The 19,978-nt window shown below is 58.1% G+C and overlaps 2 protein-coding genes across 8 annotated transcripts; one reads left to right on the plus strand and one right to left on the minus strand.

The window, feature by feature from the left end:
• Positions 1-1,725: 1,725 nt before the first annotated feature.
• On the plus strand, positions 1,726-6,100 carry BEST2 (bestrophin 2). The gene is made up of 9 exons (XM_060092208.1): positions 1,726-1,877; positions 2,027-2,121; positions 2,968-3,201; positions 3,295-3,449; positions 3,784-3,861; positions 4,042-4,194; positions 4,282-4,362; positions 4,560-4,714; positions 5,401-6,100. The coding sequence occupies exons 1-9, from the start codon at positions 1,726-1,728 to the stop codon at positions 5,822-5,824; spliced, it is 1,527 nt and encodes a 508-aa protein (XP_059948191.1). The 3' UTR covers positions 5,825-6,100.
• A 1,945-nt stretch (positions 6,101-8,045) lies between these two features.
• Positions 8,046-19,249, minus strand: HOOK2 (hook microtubule tethering protein 2). 7 transcript variants are annotated; one of them, XM_060092212.1, is made up of 22 exons: positions 19,116-19,249; positions 18,510-18,595; positions 18,368-18,440; positions 17,364-17,414; positions 17,142-17,274; positions 16,980-17,047; positions 16,409-16,471; positions 16,005-16,085; positions 15,748-15,908; positions 15,522-15,662; positions 14,065-14,266; positions 13,661-13,771; positions 12,899-12,986; positions 12,444-12,513; positions 11,603-11,740; positions 11,422-11,509; positions 11,189-11,223; positions 9,142-9,224; positions 8,958-9,058; positions 8,681-8,791; positions 8,541-8,612; positions 8,046-8,452 (listed from the first exon to the last, which is right to left on the minus strand). In XM_060092212.1, exons 1-22 carry the CDS (start codon positions 19,158-19,160, stop codon positions 8,303-8,305), a joined length of 2,151 nt encoding a protein of 716 aa, XP_059948195.1. In that variant the 5' UTR covers positions 19,161-19,249; the 3' UTR covers positions 8,046-8,302. The 7 variants fall into 7 exon arrangements, with proteins under 7 accessions (XP_059948195.1, XP_059948193.1, XP_059948192.1 ...); XM_060092210.1 differs by having other exon boundaries at positions 8,958-9,061; XM_060092209.1 differs by having other exon boundaries at positions 8,541-8,791; positions 8,958-9,061.
• Positions 19,250-19,978: the final 729 nt, after the last annotated feature.

The raw sequence follows: 19,978 nt of genomic DNA on the forward strand, positions 1-19,978 counted from the left end.
CCCCAGGACTGTGTGCTGCTGTGCTGAGGGCAGGTGCTCCTGCACCTGGTGTGTGGCCGTGGTGCGTTTTTGTGCAGGGGAGATCAGGAATAAATGTCTGCCTCTTATAAACCTCCCTCTGTGTGATGGCTCACGTGTGAAGGCATTCTGGGGTCGGGCTGGGGTTTGCACTTGGCTGGTTGTGTGCCCTTGTGTGTGTCTTTATTACATAGTATGATCATGAAGGAATTCAGGGTGCCTGGGTCCCTGCCCCTGTGTTCCTGGGTGGCTGTTTGGAGCACTATGTGGGTGCCTGAGAGCTGAGAGCCTGGTGGGTTAGGGTCCATCTGCTTTATATCTGCGTATGGGGGTGGGGGGAGCTAAGTGTTGTCTCTTTGGTGACTCTGGAAGTCTTTGTGACAGTGCGTACTGCTTTCTGGGTCACCGTGGTCGTGGGAGGCTGTGTTGAGGAAAGCTAAATTTGTGTCTGGGTCTATGGTGTGTGTTTCTAGGTGCATCTTTGTGTGTGATTACAGGTGAGTGTGGAGCGACCCAGACTCACTGAGCAGTGTGTGTATATGTCTGGGTCTGGTAAAGACAGGGTTCCTGCCCCCTCCTCCAGGTCTAGGTCCAAGATTTCTTGGATCTGCCAGTGACTGACTGGGTGACGGAACAGGAAGGAGCTAAGGAGGACAAGGTGAATTCCCCACCCCCTGCCCCAGGTAACAAACTGATGAGACTTCAAAGTTCTGAGGCTGCAACTGAGGGGGGAGGGCCAGGGAGGGGCCACCCACGCCCAGTCCCCAGCCCCCTCCCTCACAGAATCTGGCTTCAGCCCCACCCAACCCTGAAGCCCATCCTTTCCCTGTCCCTGAGTGTCCCTGAACCAGCCACCAGGTGAGAAGGACCCAGGCCTGGGGGAATAGGGAAACTTGAGGACGAGTCGGTCTGCGGGCAAGAATCCGAGTCCTCAGGGTAGGGTGTGGAGGGCTCTGAAGGCTAGAGGGGAATGGACAGAGGAAAGGTCCAGGCGGATCCAGAAGAGGGAGGGGGCAGAGCCAGTTCGATTACGTGGGAGGGGGGTAGGCTGGGGCAGCTGTGCAGGAGAAGGAGCCAGCCTGAGGCTGAGGGGCTATGGGGGAGGACCTGCGGCCTGGAAGCTTGGGGGTCTGGCTTTGGAGGGCTTCAAAAAGAAGTGCCGGGGAGAGAATGGGCCGAGACTGGGTTAGGGGAGTAGGGGGAGGGAAAGCAGAAGTGGGACTTGAGGGAGGGAAGTCAGTTGGAGCCCCGGGAACATAGAAACTGAGGCGCTAGGGACTCGAGGAGCGGGGGGGAGGCTGTAGATGGCGTCCAGGTAAGGGGTATGGGATCAGAGAGGGCAGCTCGGGTTAACTCGGTGGACCAAGGGCCTTGGGGGTGGGGGATGAACGGAGAGGGCCTGTGGAGGTCGGCGCTGGACGCTGGGACCTGGAGTCCAAGGAAGGGAGTGGCCTCCCAGAGGGGCCTTGGGGAGGAGGGCCGGGGGCTAGGGCAGGACTGAGCAGGTGGGAGGGGACGGGAAGCTGAGCCAGAGCCGGTACCGAGGAGGTGGCCGGGCGTGGAAAGTGACGCGGAGCTGAGTCGTCCCCACACCTTTCCACCCTCGCCCGCAGCCTTCCAGCCCGGCCCGGCCCCCCATTCCTCGGCCCCCAATCCCGGATCCGGTCCAGCCCCCTCTCCTTGGGCTCGACCGGCCCGGGCGCCGCGATGACCGTCACGTACACAGCTTGCGTGGCGAACGCGCGCTTCGGCGGCTTCTCGAAGCTGCTGCTGCTGTGGCGCGGGAGCATCTACAAACTTCTGTGGCGCGAGCTGCTGTGTTTCCTTGGGCTCTACATGGCGCTGAGTGCCGCCTATCGGTGAGGCGGCCCCGGGAGAGCGGGGAGGGCCGGACGGCGTGGGGGCGTCTGGGGAGGGGCTCCGGACCGGCCCCGGAGGAGGTGCGGGAAGAGAGACCTGCAACTGGGGACCGGGGCTCGCCCGTGATCCCGCGCCCCCTCCCTCGCAGCTTCGTGCTGACCGAAGAGCAGAAGCGCTACTTTGAGAAGCTCGTTCTTTACTGCGACCAGTACGCCAGTCTCATCCCGGTCTCTTTTGTGCTCGGTGTGTTCGCGCTCCTGAGTTCCCCATTCCCTTCATCCTGAGAAACCCATTGCCATTCATGCCTTTTGGAGACTCCCATTCCTGCCTTTCTGAGACGCCCCCCCCCCATCAAAGCCACCCCCCCACAAATCCCCATTTCTGTGCCCTTTAGGCCAAGTATGGCCCCAATTCCTGAGACCTTGTATGTCGCCTGGTCAGAGGGTCCCCTGAGGTGCCCCCAATGAGAACTCCATGTCATGCATAGGCTTATCCCTGGTCAACTCAGGGACTGCCATCTGTGTCTGCATGGGATTACTAGTGCCTCCCCTCACATGTACTGAGCCCCAGGGACCCCCATCCAAGGACCCCACATGACTCCATCCTTTCAAGTCCAGCCTGAGGGGCATCCCTCTGACAAGTCCCAGCCCCCTGTCCTCAGTGACTTCACTTGACCTCAGCCTTCCTCCCACCATTCTGGGCCCACAAGGATGGGGTGACCAGCCTGCCCCAGATTCCCTGACTTAGACACCATGCCCAACCCCTTCACACACCCCTGGCTCCGGGGCTCCCTGTGACTTTGGTGACAACCTGCCTGTGGGCCCTTTGTCTCCACCTCTATACCGAGATCCCAATCTCCCATCCCAGGTGACATCCAAGTAGCCAGGGTGATCCAGCCTGCACAAACCTCTCTGACCTCAGGGCTGAATCTCCAGGTTCCCAGCTCAGGTGGCCCCACATGGTCTGGGTATCCAGCCTACCGCATGTTCCTGATGAAGACCCTATGTCACTCCTCTTCCCATGACCTGGGACCCCAAACCCCTGGCCCTAGTGTCCCAACTGAGTCTCCCATTCCCGGCTCTCCTGCAGGCTTCTACGTAACGCTGGTGGTGCACCGCTGGTGGAACCAGTACCTATGCATGCCCCTGCCCGACGCGCTCATGTGCGTGGTGGTCGGCACAGTGCATGGGCGCGACGAGCGCGGCCGCCTCTACCGACGCACGCTTATGCGCTATGCAGGGCTCTCTGCTGTGCTTATCCTGCGCTCTGTCAGCACCGCTGTCTTCAAGCGCTTCCCCACCATAGACCACGTGGTGGAAGCAGGTGAGGCTCCGGCCAAAAGGAACGCGGTGGGGGGGGGGGGGGCGGCGCAAAGACTGAGGGTGGGGCAAATAACCCCCGACCTCACCCCTCCAGGGTTTATGACCCGCGAGGAGCGTAAGAAGTTCGAGAACCTGAACTCATCCTACAACAAGTACTGGGTGCCTTGCGTCTGGTTCTCCAACCTGGCGGCGCAGGCTCTGCGCGAGGGCCGCATTCGCAACAACGGAGCCCTTAAGCTGCTGCTGGAGGTGGGCTCTCCAGGTGGTCACTCATATAAAATGCCAGGGAAATTGTACCCCACGCACCCTGAGGTGGTGTGCCTGCCACGCACCTCCCACAAGGCGGATCCCAACCACCCTTATCTAGCAGCCCCCAGGTGTACACTTATCTCTAGGGGCTGCTCCTATGTGCATAGTGCCCCTAGGCGTACACTCACCACTCAATACTCTCCCTGAAGTCCCTAGGAGCACAGCCCACCTCCCACCAGGTGACCACTCACCTCCATCCCAGGTACACCCCCCACTTAATCCCCATGTGTGAGCTCACTATTCAGGCCCCCTCATGACCTGTATCTGCCTCCAGGAGCTGACTGTGTTTCGGGGCAAGTGTGGGATGCTCTTTCACTACGACTGGATTAGCGTACCCCTTGTCTACACCCAGGTAACCCCGCCGTGCCTCTTTATATCCCGCGTCAGAGGCCCTGGAGCGTTGGTCTCAAGGAGGAACTGAGGGCCAGCTAAGACCCCATCACAGTGACTCGCGATCCTAGCTCTGGTCTCTCCATGACCCCCCAAGGCCCAGAGAACCCTGAATTGGCACCCCATCCTGCCCCTCCCCCAGGTGGTGACCATCGCTGTGTACAGCTACTTCCTGGCCTGCCTCATCGGTCGCCAGTTCCTGGACCCGGCGCAGGGCTATAAAGACCACGACCTGGACCTGTGCGTGCCCATCTTCACCCTGCTGCAGTTCTTCTTCTACGCGGGCTGGCTCAAGGTGGGTGGGGCCCCGAGGCCAGGACTCCAGGGGTGGAGCGGGCAGGAGTTTTCAGTTCTCCGCCTACCTCTCCTCTTCCCCACTCAGGTAGCTGAGCAGCTCATCAACCCCTTCGGAGAGGACGACGATGACTTTGAGACCAACTTTCTGATCGATCGCAACTTCCAAGTGAGACTCTCTCGGTTAAGACCATCCCTGGGCTCCCAAAGCGGCCCTGGCCCCACCCCTGCTAAGACTCGCTCAGACATTGCCCCTGATCCATCCTTCTCTGTTTGGTCACCACACTCCTACCCATCCAGAGGGGTCCACCCTGCGGTGCCGGCGCTCTTCCATGCCCACTCTTCCCCGCGTATCCTCGCCCGCAGGTGTCAATGCTGGCCGTGGACGAGATGTACGACGACCTGGCCATGCTGGAGAAGGACCTGTACTGGGACAGAGCTGAGGCTCGCGCTCCCTATACCGCGGCCACCGCCTTCCTGTTGCAGCAGCCCTCCTTCCAGGGCTCCACCTTCGACATCACGTGAGCCAGTGGCGATGGGCGGGGTCTCTTGGGGGCGGGGCTCATGACTGCGGGGTGTACCTGATTGAAGGGGCTGTGGGTGACCAGGTCGGGGCTAAAGGCTACACCCTGGAGATTCGGGGCTAAGAGCTAAAGTCATGAGGACTAGGACGGGGCAGGGGTCAGGGATCCGGGTCAAGGTCTGAGACCCGGCCACTAACTGGGGCTAAGGGCTACAGTCAATGAGGACTGGACAGGCCAGAAGCGATACCAAAGGACAGGCGGCAGGGCCCCAACTTGGCCTTTTTTTTTTTTTTTTTTTTTTTGCGGTACGCGGGCCTCTCACTGTTGTGGCCTCTCCCGTTGCGGAGCACAGGGTCCGGACGCGCAGGCCCAGCAGCCATGGCTCACAGGCCCAGCCGCTCCGCGGCATGTGGGATCCTCCCGGACCCGGGCACGAACTCGCGTCCCCTGCATCGGCAGGCGGACTCTCAACCACTGCGCCACCAGGGAAGCCCCAACTTAGCCTTTTGAGGCCTAAGTTTGAGCATAGCCAGAGCCAGAGGATAAGGCCAGGCTCTCGGGTGAGGGGCCAAGGTCTTTTGGGATAAGTGGGACAATGGGGTGGAAAAGCAGCGTTCCTCGGTCCCAACTCTGTTGATGAAGAAGGGAGAGGCTGCAGCGCTGACCCATTGTCTCTTCCGCAGGCTGGCCAAGGAGGACATGCAGTTCCAGCGGCAGGACGGCGTGGATGCGCCTCTGAGCGATGCACACGGCGACTTCCTGCAGCGCCTCCTGCCGGTGGGCGCGGGCATGGCCGCTGGAGGCCTGCTGGGCCGGCGCCTGTCTTTACTGCGCCGCAAGAACAGCTGCGTGTCGGAGGAATCCGCAGCCGCCAGCTGCGCATGCGCGGGCGGCCCTGATGGCGTGGCCCTAGAGTGCAGTTGCAGTAACGCGCTGCTAGACTTAGGCCTGCCGGAGCCGGAGTCTGGCCGCCACGCCGGCCGCGAGCCGCCAGCCCCCGGGCCACCCGCCGAGCCCTTCACCGTTGTGCCAATGCCCGGGCCCCGGGGGCCGGCTCCACCCTGGCTGCCCAGCCCCATTGGCGAGGAGGAGGAGAGTCTAACCTGAGACCCTTGGACCCTGGATCCCCAAGGACAGGGAAAATGCCCCAACACCGCCCGCAAGCAGTGGTTTGGGCTTTATAAGCTGCCTGTGGACTCTTACCTGCCCGCTTCTTACCTGCCTGCGTCCCGCCTTTACGTTTGGCACAGAGGCTTGGAACGCCTCCTGTGGGCCAGGCACTGCACTGAGGGCAGGGTATTCTTCCAGCATCTTTCAACTGCCGGCCCTTACCACCAGCTCTACTTCCTACCCGCCACTGCGTGAGAGTTTTTATCAGTGTGCCTTGCCTTTCTTCTTTCCTCAAATTGGACATATGAGTGCCCACCTCAATGAGCTGTGAGGATGAAATGAAATGTGTCTTTAAAGTGTTTGGTACATAAAAGGTGCTCAATAAACTTTTAGTGTTTTTTTGTTTGTTTGTTTTTACTCAACTCCTGCCAGGCATTATGCTAAGTAAGCTTTAAGGAATCCTCCAGATTATTTGATGGTGCCCTGCCCACTTCTTCCCAAATTCTCTCTGAAATGGCCCCATTAGTGCCCAGGGCTTTACTCATTCATCAATGTAGGACCCACGGTCCAAGGACCATAGCTTTCTCCTGCCAGCGTTTTTCTTTTCCTTCTTTTTTTTTTTTTTGGCCGTGCAGCTTTCAGGATCCTAGCTCCCCGACCAGGGATTGAACCCAAGGCAGTGAAAGCGCGGAGTCCTAACCATGAGACCTCCAGGGAATTCCCCTGCCAGCCTTGATTTATGTTTCTGCAAGTGACCCCTCTGCCTCAAGCCCCTGAACTCTCAGATACCCCTTCAGTGCTCTAGGTCTTACATCAATCGTATGTAGATGACTCCCGAATTTAGAAGTCCAGCCAGGATCCCTCCCCTGATTCTAGACCCAGAGAGCCAACTCCCTGCTTGACATCTGCATGTGGGGATCTCACGGGCACCTCGAACATAACATGCCCCCAAACCAGCTCCCTATCGGCTCCCCACTTGTCCCAACCTCTGTCAGCTTTGTCCTTCCAGATGATGAGGACAAAACCTGGGAGTCACCTTCAACTCCTCTCTTTCTTTCATCCCCTCTCCTTATCAACCCAGTAGCAAATCCCATCAGCTTAGTCTTCAAACTGTATCCAGAATCCAACCATTTCCCATTCCTCCAGGGTCCACACCCTGGCCAGAGCCCTCACCATCACCCAACCACCCACCTGGACTAGTGACCTGGTCTCTCAGCTCTGGCCCTAACACCCCCGCAGCCTGTTCCTCCCACAGGAGCCAAAGGGAGCCTGTGAAAACTTGAATCAGGTCATGTTGCTCCTTTGCTTAGAACACTCTGTGGCTCCCACTTCACTTAGAATGAAAGCTAAAGTACTCCACACACCCCACAAGGCCCTGGACAGTCTCCCTGGTCTTGACTCCCTCCACTCTTCCCCTCACTCACTCCACTCCAGCCACACTGGCCTCCTCACTGTTCCTCTAACCCACCGAGCAAGGTCTCGTCCCAGAGCCTTTACACGTGCTATTCCCTCTGCCTGGATCACTCTTCCCCAGATACCTACATGGTCCCTCCCTTACCTCGTGCAGGTCTCTGCTTAAATTATGTCACTTCCTTGGTGAGGCCTCCTTTCCTGGCCTTTTATTAAAAATCACCACCTGGGCTTCCCTGGTGGCGCAGTGGTTGAGAGTCTGCCTGCCGATGCAGGGGACACGGGTTCGTGCCCCAGTCCAGGAAGATCCCACATGCCGCGGAGCGGCTGGGCCCGTGAGCCATGGCCGCTGAGCCTGCGCATCCGGAGCCTGTGCTCCACAACAGGAGAGGCCACAACAGTGAGAGGCCCGTGTACCACACACACACAAAAAATCACCACCTCCCAAATCCACGTCCTGCATCCCCATGACTTTTGTCTGCTTTATTTTTCTCTGTAGCACTTCTCACATCAAATATTTTATCTGTTTTGTTTGTTATCTGTCTCCATTAAATTGACAGCTTCCTGAGGTAGGGATTTTTGTCTGAAGCTTCTTCAAAACCCACCACACACACATACAGTTACACAGATACAGACATGATTCAAACTTCCTACTGGGTGCTATCAGTCACTCACACTTTAGTAAGAACACAAGCTAGGATTTTCTTAAAAGCAGTGACCTAAGCCCCCGGCCTACCTTCTCTCCCTCCCCTCAGTGCCCAGAGTCCAGCCAAGTCAGATTGAAAGTCTTTATTATCTTTCTTCTCAAATATAAAATCACTCTCTCCCCTGGAAACTCACTAAAATCAAGAATAAGAATCACATTGCTAAAAAGAATAGGCCCATTCCTGCCTCCCGCCTCATCCTGCACTCTCATCCCACCTGGGACAGAAAAGGGCAGAGATTATGACTTCAAGGCTCTCAAGCAACTGGCTGAGGCATAATGCTGGGCCCCACGTGAGTCAGGGGAATCCAGGGTGGATTAAGCCCTGATTGGCTGGGCAGGTGGCAGGATCCTGAGATCCATCAGTGCTTGTCAGTGGGGCGCATGTTCAGGGGTGCCAGGCGTCCCAGGGGTCCGCGGCGAGCATTGGTGGCCAGCCGCTGCTGTGCCAGGAATGACTGGGCATGGGCAGGTGCCCGCTCTTCCCCGGCTCGCTGCTGCAGAGCCATGCCCTGGAGGGAGGGGCATAGTTGGAGTCAGGGGAGCCCACAGGACCCCCATCCCCACCCAATACTTCAGCCATGGCAACGGTGCACTCACCATATTATACCAGGCACTGATGAGCAGCTTTTCTTCCTGCTCTCTCTGACTTCGACTCTTCTCAAAGTCCATCTGCTAAGGAGGCAACAGTCAAGGACCTGGATATGCTGGGGACAGTGAGAAGGGATAAGGACACCCACCTCCAGGTGCCGGATGCGGACATCCCGCTCCCGGAGCTGTGTCCTCAGGGTGTGGAGTTCCGGAGGAGCCCCCCCAGGTGGCCGCTGCTTGGGTTCCAGGGTCTGTATGACCTAGGGGTTGGGGAAGACACAGCCAGGGTGACCTTGGCCTCACAGGCCGTGGTGTAAATGTCTGTGACATGATTAGGTATGACAGGTGTGGGGGCAGGAGGCAGGAACCAATGGGAGGCAGCAGCCTCGGCAGGAGGCGTGTAGGGCACCCAGTGTCCGTCCTCACTGTGCGCGCCTTGTCCACATAGCGGCGGTACCGCTCCTCCATGGCCCTCAAGTCCGCGTCCTTCTTCTGCAGGTTGTGTTGCAGCTCCTCGATACGCCGGGCTGCTGGGGGAACAAGGTGGGCCCTCAGCTCTGTGCCAAGCTCGGGGCTCCCTGCACCCAGCCGGCCACCCAGTCCCACTCACTGCTGCTATCGGCAGGGGGCTCTAGCTCCTCGATGTACTCGCGCTTCCGCTGCAGCTCCAGATCTGCCTCATGCAGCTTCTGCCTGCGGGCAGGGGACCGGCAGCAGCAGGCTGAGCTCTGGGCCCATTTCTCTTCTCCTAGTGGTGGCCACAGGCTTCCCAGCCAGCCAGAAGTGTCCCTGCAGACCTCTCTGCCTGACCCTAAGCCTGGGGGCTATGTGCGCTGGCCCCACCATCTCCTCAGCCATCAGAGTCCCAACCCTCCACACCCCTCATCAGGTGGCCCCTGGACCAGCCTTCCCATCTGTCCACTTCTCCCCATTCTACAGCCCACACGCTGGTCCAGGCACCATCATCCCTTGCCAGCCCCCTCTATTCTCAACCCCTCAGTTCCATTCTCTACCCAGCAGCCAGGCATCTTTCTGGAATGCAAATCTCTTATAAAACAAAAGGAAATGCGGGACTTCCCTGGTGGCACAGTGGTTAAGAATCCGCCTGCCAATGCAGGGGACACAGGTTTGAGCCCTGGTCCGGGAAGATCCCACATGCTGCAGAGCAACTAAGCCCGTGCGCCACAACTACTGAGCCTGTGCTCTAGAGCCCACGAGCCACAACTACTGAGCCTGTGCTCCACAATAAGAGAAGCCACCGCAATGAAAAGCCCACGCACTGCAACAAAGAGTAGCCCCCACTTGCTGCAACTAGAGGAAGCCCGCGTGCTGCAACAAAGACCCAACGCAGCCAAAAATAAATTAAATTTTTTTTTAATTTTTAAAAAAGGAAAAGAAATGCAAGCTAATACTTTACAGTTCTGCCACCTGTGGCAAGACCCCAAAGATTCCTGTAGGTGAGACTATTATCATGTGTTGGACATGGAACATGGTGTAACATCTAATAGTGAACCTCTGGCTATGTCTACTAAAATTACAAAGGCATGTACCCTGGGAGCCACCCATTCCATTTTTGTATATATTTGCACACAAGCAAAATGATGCATATATAAGGTTTACTTTGTTACATTGCTTGAAATTGCAAATACCTAGAAAGAATGAGTTAAACACATTATGATATTACAAAAAAAATGCTATAGGCCAGGCCTTCTGGACCAGAATTCTACAGGAGAAGTAAGCCCTAATGCTTCCAGGTATCCATCCTCTGTAAGGAAATAACTTTCTGCGTTCCGGGTCGACCTTAGCTTCATTGCATCCTTGGCAGAACTGAGAAAATAGTCACGAAAATAATTTTCTGTAAGGCCTACTTCCCTTATGGAACCCCAGTTGACAAAGGCTGCTATATTTGAAAAAAAATAAGAAGGACTCCCTTTATTTATTCCTATGGAGAAATTTATCCAGTTAACTTGTTAAGTAGGGAAACCAAAGTGCACATATTACACTACTTTTTATGTAAATAAGGAATGATAGTAAAAATCTATATTCATATTCATTTGGATCTGCTTTAAAAATTCTGGAAGGATTTCCATAATAAACTAATAGAAATGGGGGTGGAATGGGGCAGAAACTGAGTCGATGAGGGAGGACTCAGAGGTATACCCTTTATTTCTGTATAGCTCAGTATACATTTTGGTTTTTAAACTATAAACGTGATAGCTATTTAAAATAGTTTCTTTCTTTCTTTTTTTTTAAAATAGTTCCTTTTTGGGGAATTCCCTGGCAGTCCAGGGGTTAGGACTCGGAGCTTTCACTGCTGTGGGCCCAGGTTCAATCCCCGGTTGGGGAACTAAGATTCCACAAGCCACACAGTGTGGCCAAAAATGAAAAACACAAAAAAACAACTTTCCTTTTTAACAATGCAAAAGTAAAAGGTGACTATTACTTTGTCACACAACCTTGTTGCAATTTCCTTTGTGGTTCCCCATTGTTCCCCCAAAACATTCCATACGCCTTCCCTTAGTCTATAAGGCCCCACTTGAGCTGACCCTTCAGACTCCCTTTCCTCATCAACAGCTCTCCATCGACACCGGATCCACCCCCCACACCTTTGCCCCAGCCTTTCCCCCCACCAAGAGTACCCCCACTCTGGGACTCACAGATGCTCCTCCAGCTTCCTCTTCAGCAGGGTTGACTGGAGGAGAGAAGAGGCATTGGGTGAGTGAGGGCTCCAGAGGTCCCAACCTCTTTCCAGACTGAGGGTAGGGGGTGCCACCCTGGGCTCAAGGTACTTACAATGGACTTCACGGGGCATCGGGCAGCAGGGGGGAGAGAGAGAAGGGTTATTGGGGGCCACAAAGGAGGGCCAGGCAGGGAGGAGGTGGGCACTCACGTCTTCGGTCTTGCCCCCCTGCTCCTGCAGGGCCTTCTGCAGGTCCTCCACCTGGGCCCGCAGCTCCGACAGCTGCTGCTGGTTCAGCCTGCAGGGGTGGGGGGCCCACTTAGTGCCTGCGCCCGCCCTCAGCCCCCCTCCAAGCGTGTGAGAGGCCCCCCTCCGCCAGGTGGGTCCTCACCGGTGCTGCATCTCCAGGCCGTGGCGCGCGCGGTTGGCGTCCTCCAGGTGGCGCTGCAGCTCCTCCTGCCGTTCCCGGTCGGCCGCCTCCTGCTGGCACAGGCGCTTGTTCTCCAGCTGAAGCTGCAGGAGCGTCTCCCTGCGGACCGGGAAGGAGTGAGCAGTGCGGGACATGGGTCACCACTCAGGCCTACCAAGGCTCCAGCAGGGAAACTGGGCAGACGGGGCCAGGAGAGGCATAGAGCCCTGGGGGAAGAGCCCAGCCAGACCCTGGGGTAGGGTTAGAGTACAGGGGACAGCGCCTAGGCATGGGTGGGAGGAGCGCCGGTGGGGGTGGGAGGCAAAGTGGGCGGAGCCATGAGCTGGGTCTAGGGGTGGCGCCAGGGAAGGGTGGGGCTACAGGAGAGGGTTAGAACACTGAGAGGCGGCTGCCGGAAAGTAAGACACTGAAAAGTGAAAAGCTGGGGTGGGAGTTCTTACGGGCAGCGCACAGGGCAGTGAACCTAGCAGGGAATATACTGAGGACAGGGCTGTATCCTGGGGGCAGAACCCGATGTGGGCAGGGCTGGGGCAACGGATTTTTGCCTGGGGAGTGGAGACAGATGGGTTGGATCTAATTTGTGCACTGAGGACGGATCCTGATGAGGTGAGCCACCAATAGGGCTAGAGCCCTGGCCGGGTAAGAGCAGAATTAGGAGTGAGTGGGCCTAGAAGGCCGGCTAGGACTTGGGAACCAAGTTGAGTAGGCCTGGCTAGCGGTAAATACCTGTACTGGGGACGGGGCTGAGGGTGGGCACTGGCAGGCCCCAGTGGGGCCAGAGCTCTGAGTGACCCCAGGATACCTGAGCTCCGCAGGTAGGATCTCGGCTGCTAAGTTTTCCACAGCCGGTGAGGTGGGATCCAGTGAGGGGTCTGGAGAATGTGTGAAAAGTCTTCAGATGGCTGCACAGTTCCTGTCCCCATCCCTAGGATCCTCTTTCCGAGAAGCATCTTTGGGGGCTCAACTTCGGCCAAAAGCCTGACTTGACCCAAACCCCACCCCTGGCATGACAGGGAGCCACGATCCTTGGCCTGGGTTTGCCTTTGCCCCACCCAGAGCCCCGATAGACAGTCCCTGCTTTCTGTCGGCCCATGTCACCTCTTTCCACTCTAGCCTCCCTCCAGCGTGGTCTAGCTCTGCCCCCAACCTAGACAAGCCCTGGGACACTGCCTTTTCTGCCTGCCCTAACAGCACACCAGGCCAGGTAAGGCTCCAGGCCAGCCATCTCCCAGGCCCTGGGATGGGCCTCCAACTCACCAGCTTGGGTCAGCCCACGAGGCTGCATCTGGGCGCAGCGCAGCTCCTCATTGGCCTCCCGCAGGGAGTCCCGCTCTGCCAGCAGCCGCTGGAGGGACGGGATGCAACAGGCCACTTGAGGCTGGATCGGTCTCCTAGGGTAGGGGTCCCCAACCCCTGGGCCGTGGACCGGTACCGGTCCGCGGCCTGTTAGGAACCGGGCCGCACAGCAGGAGGTGAGCGATGGGCAAGAAAGTGAAGTTTCGCCTGCCACTCCCTATAGCTCCCCATTGCTCGCATTACCGCCCCCCACCCCCAGTCCGTGGAAAAAATGTCTTCCACGAAACCGGTCCCTGGTGCCAAAAAGGCTGGGGACCGCTGGTCTTCCCTGGTGGCGCAGTGGTTAAGAATCCAGGGTACACAGGTTCGAGCCCTGTTCCGGGAAGATCCCACATGCTGCGGAGCAACTACGCGAGTGCGCCACAGCTACTGAGCCCACGTGCCACAACTACTGAAGCCTGTGCGCCTAGAGCCCGTGCTCCGCGACAAGAAAAGCCACCTCAGTGAGAAGCCCACACACCGCAATGAAGAGTAGCCCCCGCTCACCGCAACTAGAGAAAGCCCGCGCGCAGCAACGAAGACCCGACGCAGCCAAAAATAAATAAATAAAATAATAAATTTCCCTTAAAAATTTTTTTATAAAGGTTGGGGACTGCTGTCCTAGGAAATGGGCTCTGCCACGATGGGCAGGGTGGGGCTTGGGCGGAGGGACCTCTGCCTCACCTCCTTCTCCTTTGACACCAACTCATACTTTTCCTCCAGATTGCGGCACTCGAATAGCCATTTCTCGGCCTTCATGGCCTCCTCCTGCCGCTGGCCCTGCAGTTCCTGAACCTAAACAGAGGAGAGGGGAGAGGACAGCAGGGTGGGAAGGAGGGGCACGGACTGAGTACAAGGTGAAAGGGCGGGGCCAGAGGGACCAGCTGAGGGAACTTGGAGGAGGAGGCTTAAGAGAAGGGGTGGGGCTTACAAGCCTAGGGAGGAGCTGGCTGGCCTAAAGGGCGTGGCCTCTATATAAAAATGGGAGCAGACTCTGGGTGGAAAGACTTAGCACCACGCTGAGCTAAAGTCAGCGGCCGGCCAAGAGGAGCCCCCACCCCAGTCCAGGTCCAGCCCCCCGCCCGTACCTGCCGCCGCTGCGCCTCTAGCTGGGCGCGCAGGGAGCCGGCCCGGCGCAGCTCTTCCTCCAGCTGCCGCGTGCGCTCGGCGTGGCCGGCGTTGCGCTCCTCCAGCTGCCGCACCTGCCGCCGCAGCTCCCGCAGCTCGCCCAGGCGGCGCCGGCAGCTGCTCAGCGTGGCCTCCAGCTGCCCTGCGCGCTCTGAGGACTGCCTGGGGGCGGGGGCAAGTGGGAAGAGGAGGCGGGGGTCTGAGGTCAAGGGTTCAGCCTGGATGCGACGCCCTCAGCGCAGGGGAAGGTGTCAGGTCAGCCTTGGGGCATTTGGGTTCAAGGTGACAGGTCATGAGGGTCAGGGGTCAGCGGGGCCTGGTGGTGTTGGGGGAATCATTAGGGAGCATAAAGGGAGCCCTAAACATCAGTGGTTAGCCCAGGGTCAAAATCAGAATCTGGGGGACACAAAAATGACTGTGGGGTTACAGGGGGAATGATGGGGCCCAGAGGGTCTGAGGAGCCCCCATAGACACTTTGGGGTCATGATGTAGCTGTGGGCCTAACAGGGGTATTGTGGGTGCAGGGGCCGTGGTGGGGTCATGGGGGATCTTTGAGGCAGAACACTGTGGGGCTCTTGACGGTATGGCAGGGGCTCATTAGGCACGTTAACATTACAGGGAAGCCATGGGGGTCACAGGAGAGCCCTCTGAGGCAATAGAAGGCACAGTGAGGTTGAGGGGTGGGTGCTATGGGGGCCTACCAAGCACTCTGTGCTTGCAGGGATGCTGTGGAGTCATAAGAAGGTACAGTCATGTGATGGGGGGACAGAGGGGTCACCAGGGGCAAAGTTATTGCCTTGTGGGGTCCTGGAGGGCACCACGGGATGCTGGGGCATGATGGGACCCAGAATGGTGCAGTGGGGTCTGGGGAGCATTATGACCCCTAGGCTTGCTGGGGTCACAGGGATCCTATAAGGCAGCGGTCCCCAAACTTTCTGGCACCAGGGACCGGTTTCATGGAAAACAATATTTCCACGAACCGGCGGGGGGTAGGGGGATAGTTCAGGCAATAATGCGAGTGATGGAGAGTGGTGGGGAGCGATGGGGAGCAGCAGATGAAGCTTCACTCTCTCGCCCTCTGCTCACCTCCTGCTGTGTGGCCCAGTTCCTAGCAGGCCGTGGACCGGAACCAGTCCGCGGCCCAGGGGTTTGCGACCCCTGCTATAAGGTATGTGGGATACAATGTGGGATAACAGGGGGACACTGTGGGGTCCTGGGGGGCCCCATGGATCCAGGGAATTTGGTGTTGTCCAGAGGACATGGTGGATTCCAGGATAGTGCAGTGGGGTTCAGGATGGTATTGTGGAGTCAACAGGGCATTGTGGGTACCCACTAGGAATTTGGGGGTGACAGAGGTACTGTGGCATCAGAGGGGCACTCTGGCAATGGGGGTGTGTGGTGGGGACCTGCCACTCACCGAAGTTCATCCATCTCATCCTTCAGGGCCTGTGCCTCCTGGGCCAGGCTGGTCAGCTCCTGGTTCCGCTGCTGCAGCTCAGCGACCTCCCGTTCCAGCTCGGCACAGCGCACGCGCTCGTCCTCCCTGCCGCTCTCCAGCCTGGGGGATGGGGGAAGCATCACATGAAGGGACTGTGCCTGCCCCAGTCCCCTGGCCTGCTGGCCCTGTCTCCAACTGACCATACCTGAAGTTCTCTTCCTGCAGCTGCTCCAGCTGGGACTGCAGCAGCAGCAGCTTCTTGGAGGTGAGGCCGGTGGTGCCCTCACCCTCGGACCGGCCCACCCGCTCCCTCAGCACCTCATTTTCCTGAACCAGGCTCTGCTTCTCCTCTGACAGGAGTACCAGCTGTGGGCAGGGCATACAAATGAGCTGGAGCTGGGAGAGGGGCTATGCGGGCGACCCTGCCCTGGGAGCACCTGTGGACCCCCACCTCGACCCCACCTGCCGCTCCAGGTCCAGACAGCGCTGCCGCAGCTCATCACCCTCATCAGCCTCCTCACTCAGGAAGTAGTACCTGCGGGACTGATGAGAGGAGTGGAGGGGGGAGGGTGGGAAGAGACAAGAAACTCAGGGATCCAGGGGAGGAAAATGGGGAAACAGAGGACGGGATCTTCAGGGACAGAGAGGAGGGAGCCAAGAAACCCTCAAGATCTAAGAAGAGAGGGCTGGGACTTGAGGGGACTGGAGAAAAGGCAATTCAGGAACCCTGGGGACCTGGCAAGGGAAGAGGATAGGACCCTGGAGGATGGGAGTGGTTTACAGGCTTAAGGTCAAGCCCTTGCTCCTTAGGCAGCCCTGAAAATCAGTAATGGGGTTGGACCTTTAACAAGGTCCCCACCCCTTACCTGGCTATCAAAGTTCCCATATGTTTCCGGTGACAGGGAGTCAGAGGTGTCTTTGGTCATGAGCTGGAGGGGGGGGGGGTGCAGTGGGAGGACATTGAGATGAACTGGGCCCTCTGAGGGCAGCCTCCAAGGCTTCTACAATCCAGCCTAAGAACTACTCCATCCTCCTGTCCCCAAAGCCAGTCCTCCCCAATAATCCCAGCCCAGAGGCTGCCCCATGTGTCCAGCACGCAGGGAGTCCTGGTCCTTCCCCCCTCCCCGGCCACCTGGCCACACTGCGCGCCTTGTGGGATCCTAGTTCTCCAAACGGGGGTTGAACCCGGGCCACAGCAGTGAAAGCGCTGAGTCCTAACCACTGGACCACCAGGGAATTCCGAGGCCTGGCCCTTTTAGTGTGCTAGGTTGTGACTTAGAGCTGGGGGGGGGCGCTGGCAGACACATGGGACAGGGAAATCTGGCCAGCTGAGTTCCAGACAGAGCCCAGACCTTACCAGGGCAGAGCCTGTGCCCAGCTGCCTTGGAGATGTCCCCTCCCCTGAAGCTCCTCGCTACAGTGGGCATACCCACCTACCTCCTGGATGGCTTCCATCACCACATGCTGAACTGATTCCTCTAGCGTCATGATTCTCTGGATGTGCTCTGGGGGTCAAGGTGGGGGAGACTGAGATGGAGGGTGGAAGGGCAAGAAGGGTTTCCTCAGGTCTTCCCCTAGGGACCCCCTAACCTCCCATACCCTGCTTCTTCTCGCAACTGATAGCACAGCCCAGCACCAGCTGAAGCAGCTTGCCAAGCTCTTCTGGGTCTGAGAACTCGCCAATGAGGCTCACATCTGGAAGGTGCTGCTCCAAAATGGGATGCCCCAGGACCTGAGGATGGGAGGAGGAAGGGGTATCAGGGGCTCACGGATCCCCCCTCCTCCCAACCCAACCCCCTAAATCCCTTTACAGTTACTCACATCCTGGGAGTACTCCACCAGGCTCTGTAAGATTGTCTTCAGATTGTTGACCTGGGGAGGGGCAAGGAGTTGTGTCCAGGGTCCTAAATCCCCCCAGAAGGGGCCAAGCAGCCCCCACCCTGAATCTGTCTAGCCCATTCTTTTTTTCCTCTGTCTCGCCTCCCAGTCCCTGGTCATCTCATCCTGTTTAGCTCCATTCTCTGTCTGTATGTCCCCTCTCCTAGGAGTGACCTGTCTGGCTGCCTGCCCTTCTTACCCACCTGCCCATCTTGTTCACGTGTCCCCAGAATCCAGTCACTTCTCACCACCTGCCCCACTACACTTTGACCCTAGCCATCATCATCTCTCACCTGAATTATTGCACCAGCTTCCACTCTTGCTGCCCACCCCTCCATTTCTCTACAAGCATCCAGAGGGAGCTTTTTAAAGCCCAAGCCAGGTTTGTGTCTTTCCTCTACTAAAATCCTTCCTTGACTTTACACAGCACTTAAAATAGAATCTATCTTCCCTGCTCCAGCCTGCCAGGCCCTTGATGATCTCATCTACCATTCCTGCCCCCTGGCTTTCTGTTCTGGCCCCCCTGCCATTCCTCGATCACACCAAGCTTATTTCCAACTCAGGGCCTTTGCATTTGCTGCTCCCTGTGTCTGGAATGCTATTCCTCCAAATCTTACATGGAGATCAGCCCATCTGGAGTAACCACCCAACCCACTCTCAGTTGCTCTCTCTCATGGCCCAGCTTTTATTGTCTTCATAGAACTAATTGCCATTGGAAGTCAATGTTAATGTTTGTGTATGCAGGTTTTTGTCTGTGTTATTCCTTGCTGCACACCCAGGCCTGCTTAATAGAAGAATGAAGGAATAAATACATAGTTGGCTGGTCACCATAATCTGTCCCTCTTCCTGTCCAGATCTGTTTGTCCATCACCCAGGACATGTCTAACTGACCCTTCCCTGATCAACTCTTCACCAGTCTGTCCCCCATTCATGAGTCCACCTGTCACCTTCAACCTCCGGTTGGGACCTGGGTCGTCTGAGATGCCCTGGAGCCATGCCTCGTTGAACCAGGAAGGGTCTCTGGGGGTGAGAAGGTGGGATGAGCTGCTGGGGGACCCTTTTGGGACCCTCCCCCTCAGCCCCACTCACATCTGGTTCAGCACATAGGCTACTGCGAGGCCACTGCTCAGTTCCTGCGGGCTGGTACAGGGGGGCGGGACATGGAACGTCTGCAACTGGTGGGGGAGAGGAAAGTGCAACAGGCATTATCAGGTCCTGGGACCACGGAACAAAACCCCTTTTACAGACTTTTCCGGTCGGTAGGACCCTCACATGCTGGGTGGGGGCTGGCCTGTTGCTCCAGCAAGCCAGCTCCGTGGGGGAGTGGCTTCTGCTCACCTGGACGGACCGGAGGGGGCGTGGCCTCATTATACCTCTGCCCAACAAACCCCGCGCGACCAGGCGAGGGCAGACCACGAGTCACTTGGTCCCCACCGGCACCACGTGACCAGGCCAACTCACCTGTGCCCTCGCCCCACATGACCCAGCCACGAAGGGGCGTGGCCTCACCTGCTCTTTACACGCAAACCTGCCACTTGACGGGTCAGGTGCTCAGGCCAGAGTGCAACGGCCTGGCAGGCCGACGACCCCTTCCTCCTCCCTGCCCCAGGACGGAAGGGTGCACAGAGCCAAGGTCGGGGCTACCGGGCGAGAAGAGAGGGCGTACACCTGTCCCTGGCCCCGCCCCCGACCTACCCAGGTGAGCAGAGACCCGCATAGCTCGGCCTTGTCCACGCTCATGGCTCCCGATTGGATTCGACCCCGGCCGCGGAGCCCTGCCACCGCAGCGGCGTCCAGATCCGCCACCAGCGAGCGCCCGCAGCCCCGACCTCCCGCTCGGCCTAGAGCGCCTCCCCGCCCCCTAAGCGCAGGCCCCGCCCTGGACACGTGATCTCCTCCCGGCACCAGCTCAGGGCTTCAGACCCGCCATCTTAGATCCGGGAAGCATTTGGGCGCCGGCCTGCCGCTAGGGGTCAGTCTGGGCCAGCCTTGCTCATCCCAAGGGTGGCTTCGCCTCCCCCTCTCCCCGAGCTCTTTTTGGGGTAGCGGAGACTTCACCGTCATTCCTCTTCATCAGAGGCGGAGCTGCCCCACCCTGTTGTGCAGGCGCATTCGCATCCCTTCCCTTCGGCTGAAAGAAATTCTGCTGTCTAGCCACATTATGATCAGAGCCTTTGCGCAGGAGAGGGGCAGGTCATAATATATTCTATGGACTTGGAGGGGGAACACTAAAGGGTTCTTCCCAGTGTAGGTGACTAGATAGTCTTGCCCAGGGGTAGACAAGGGGATTCGGGTCCTAAGTCGACGGCAGGATGGGTCAGACACATGTCCTGGGTAATGGACAGACTTATTTGCCTAGACTGGATCCGTCCTCCACTGAGCTTTCCCTGCCCTTTCCCCTCCCTGAGCCCCGCGCCGGGGCCCTTCTTCCTCAGAACCGAGGACGGGGCCGCCCTGGTCGCCACGGCCCACCCGGGGCGCCTAGACAGCAGGAACGCGGCCTACGGGGAAAAGGATGGGCCCACTCTGAGACCCCGTCTGGGCAGTGAAGGGGGCTT

Source organism: Mesoplodon densirostris, chromosome 3 (assembly GCF_025265405.1).
Source record: "Mesoplodon densirostris isolate mMesDen1 chromosome 3, mMesDen1 primary haplotype, whole genome shotgun sequence".
Lineage (NCBI taxonomy): Eukaryota > Metazoa > Chordata > Mammalia > Artiodactyla > Ziphiidae > Mesoplodon > Mesoplodon densirostris.

Excerpts from the sequence above, each read along its gene's own strand:
- BEST2 (XM_060092208.1), top strand. The coding sequence starts at position 1,726 with ATGACCGTCACGTACACAGCTTGCGTGGCGAACGCGCGCTTCGGCGGC. Across the intron at positions 2,122-2,967 it reads CCCGGTCTCTTTTGTGCTCG|GCTTCTACGTAACGCTGGTG; the intron begins GTGTGTTCGCGC and ends GCTCTCCTGCAG. Across the intron at positions 4,363-4,559 it reads TGATCGATCGCAACTTCCAA|GTGTCAATGCTGGCCGTGGA; the intron begins GTGAGACTCTCT and ends CCTCGCCCGCAG.
- HOOK2 (XM_060092209.1), bottom strand. The coding sequence starts at position 19,160 with ATGAGCGTGGACAAGGCCGAGCTATGCGGGTCTCTGCTCACCTGG. Across the intron at positions 18,596-19,115 it reads GCGGGTCTCTGCTCACCTGG|TTGCAGACGTTCCATGTCCC; the intron begins GTAGGTCGGGGG and ends CTCCCCCACCAG. Across the intron at positions 13,772-14,064 it reads TAGAGGCGCAGCGGCGGCAG|GTTCAGGAACTGCAGGGCCA; the intron begins GTACGGGCGGGG and ends TCCTCTGTTTAG.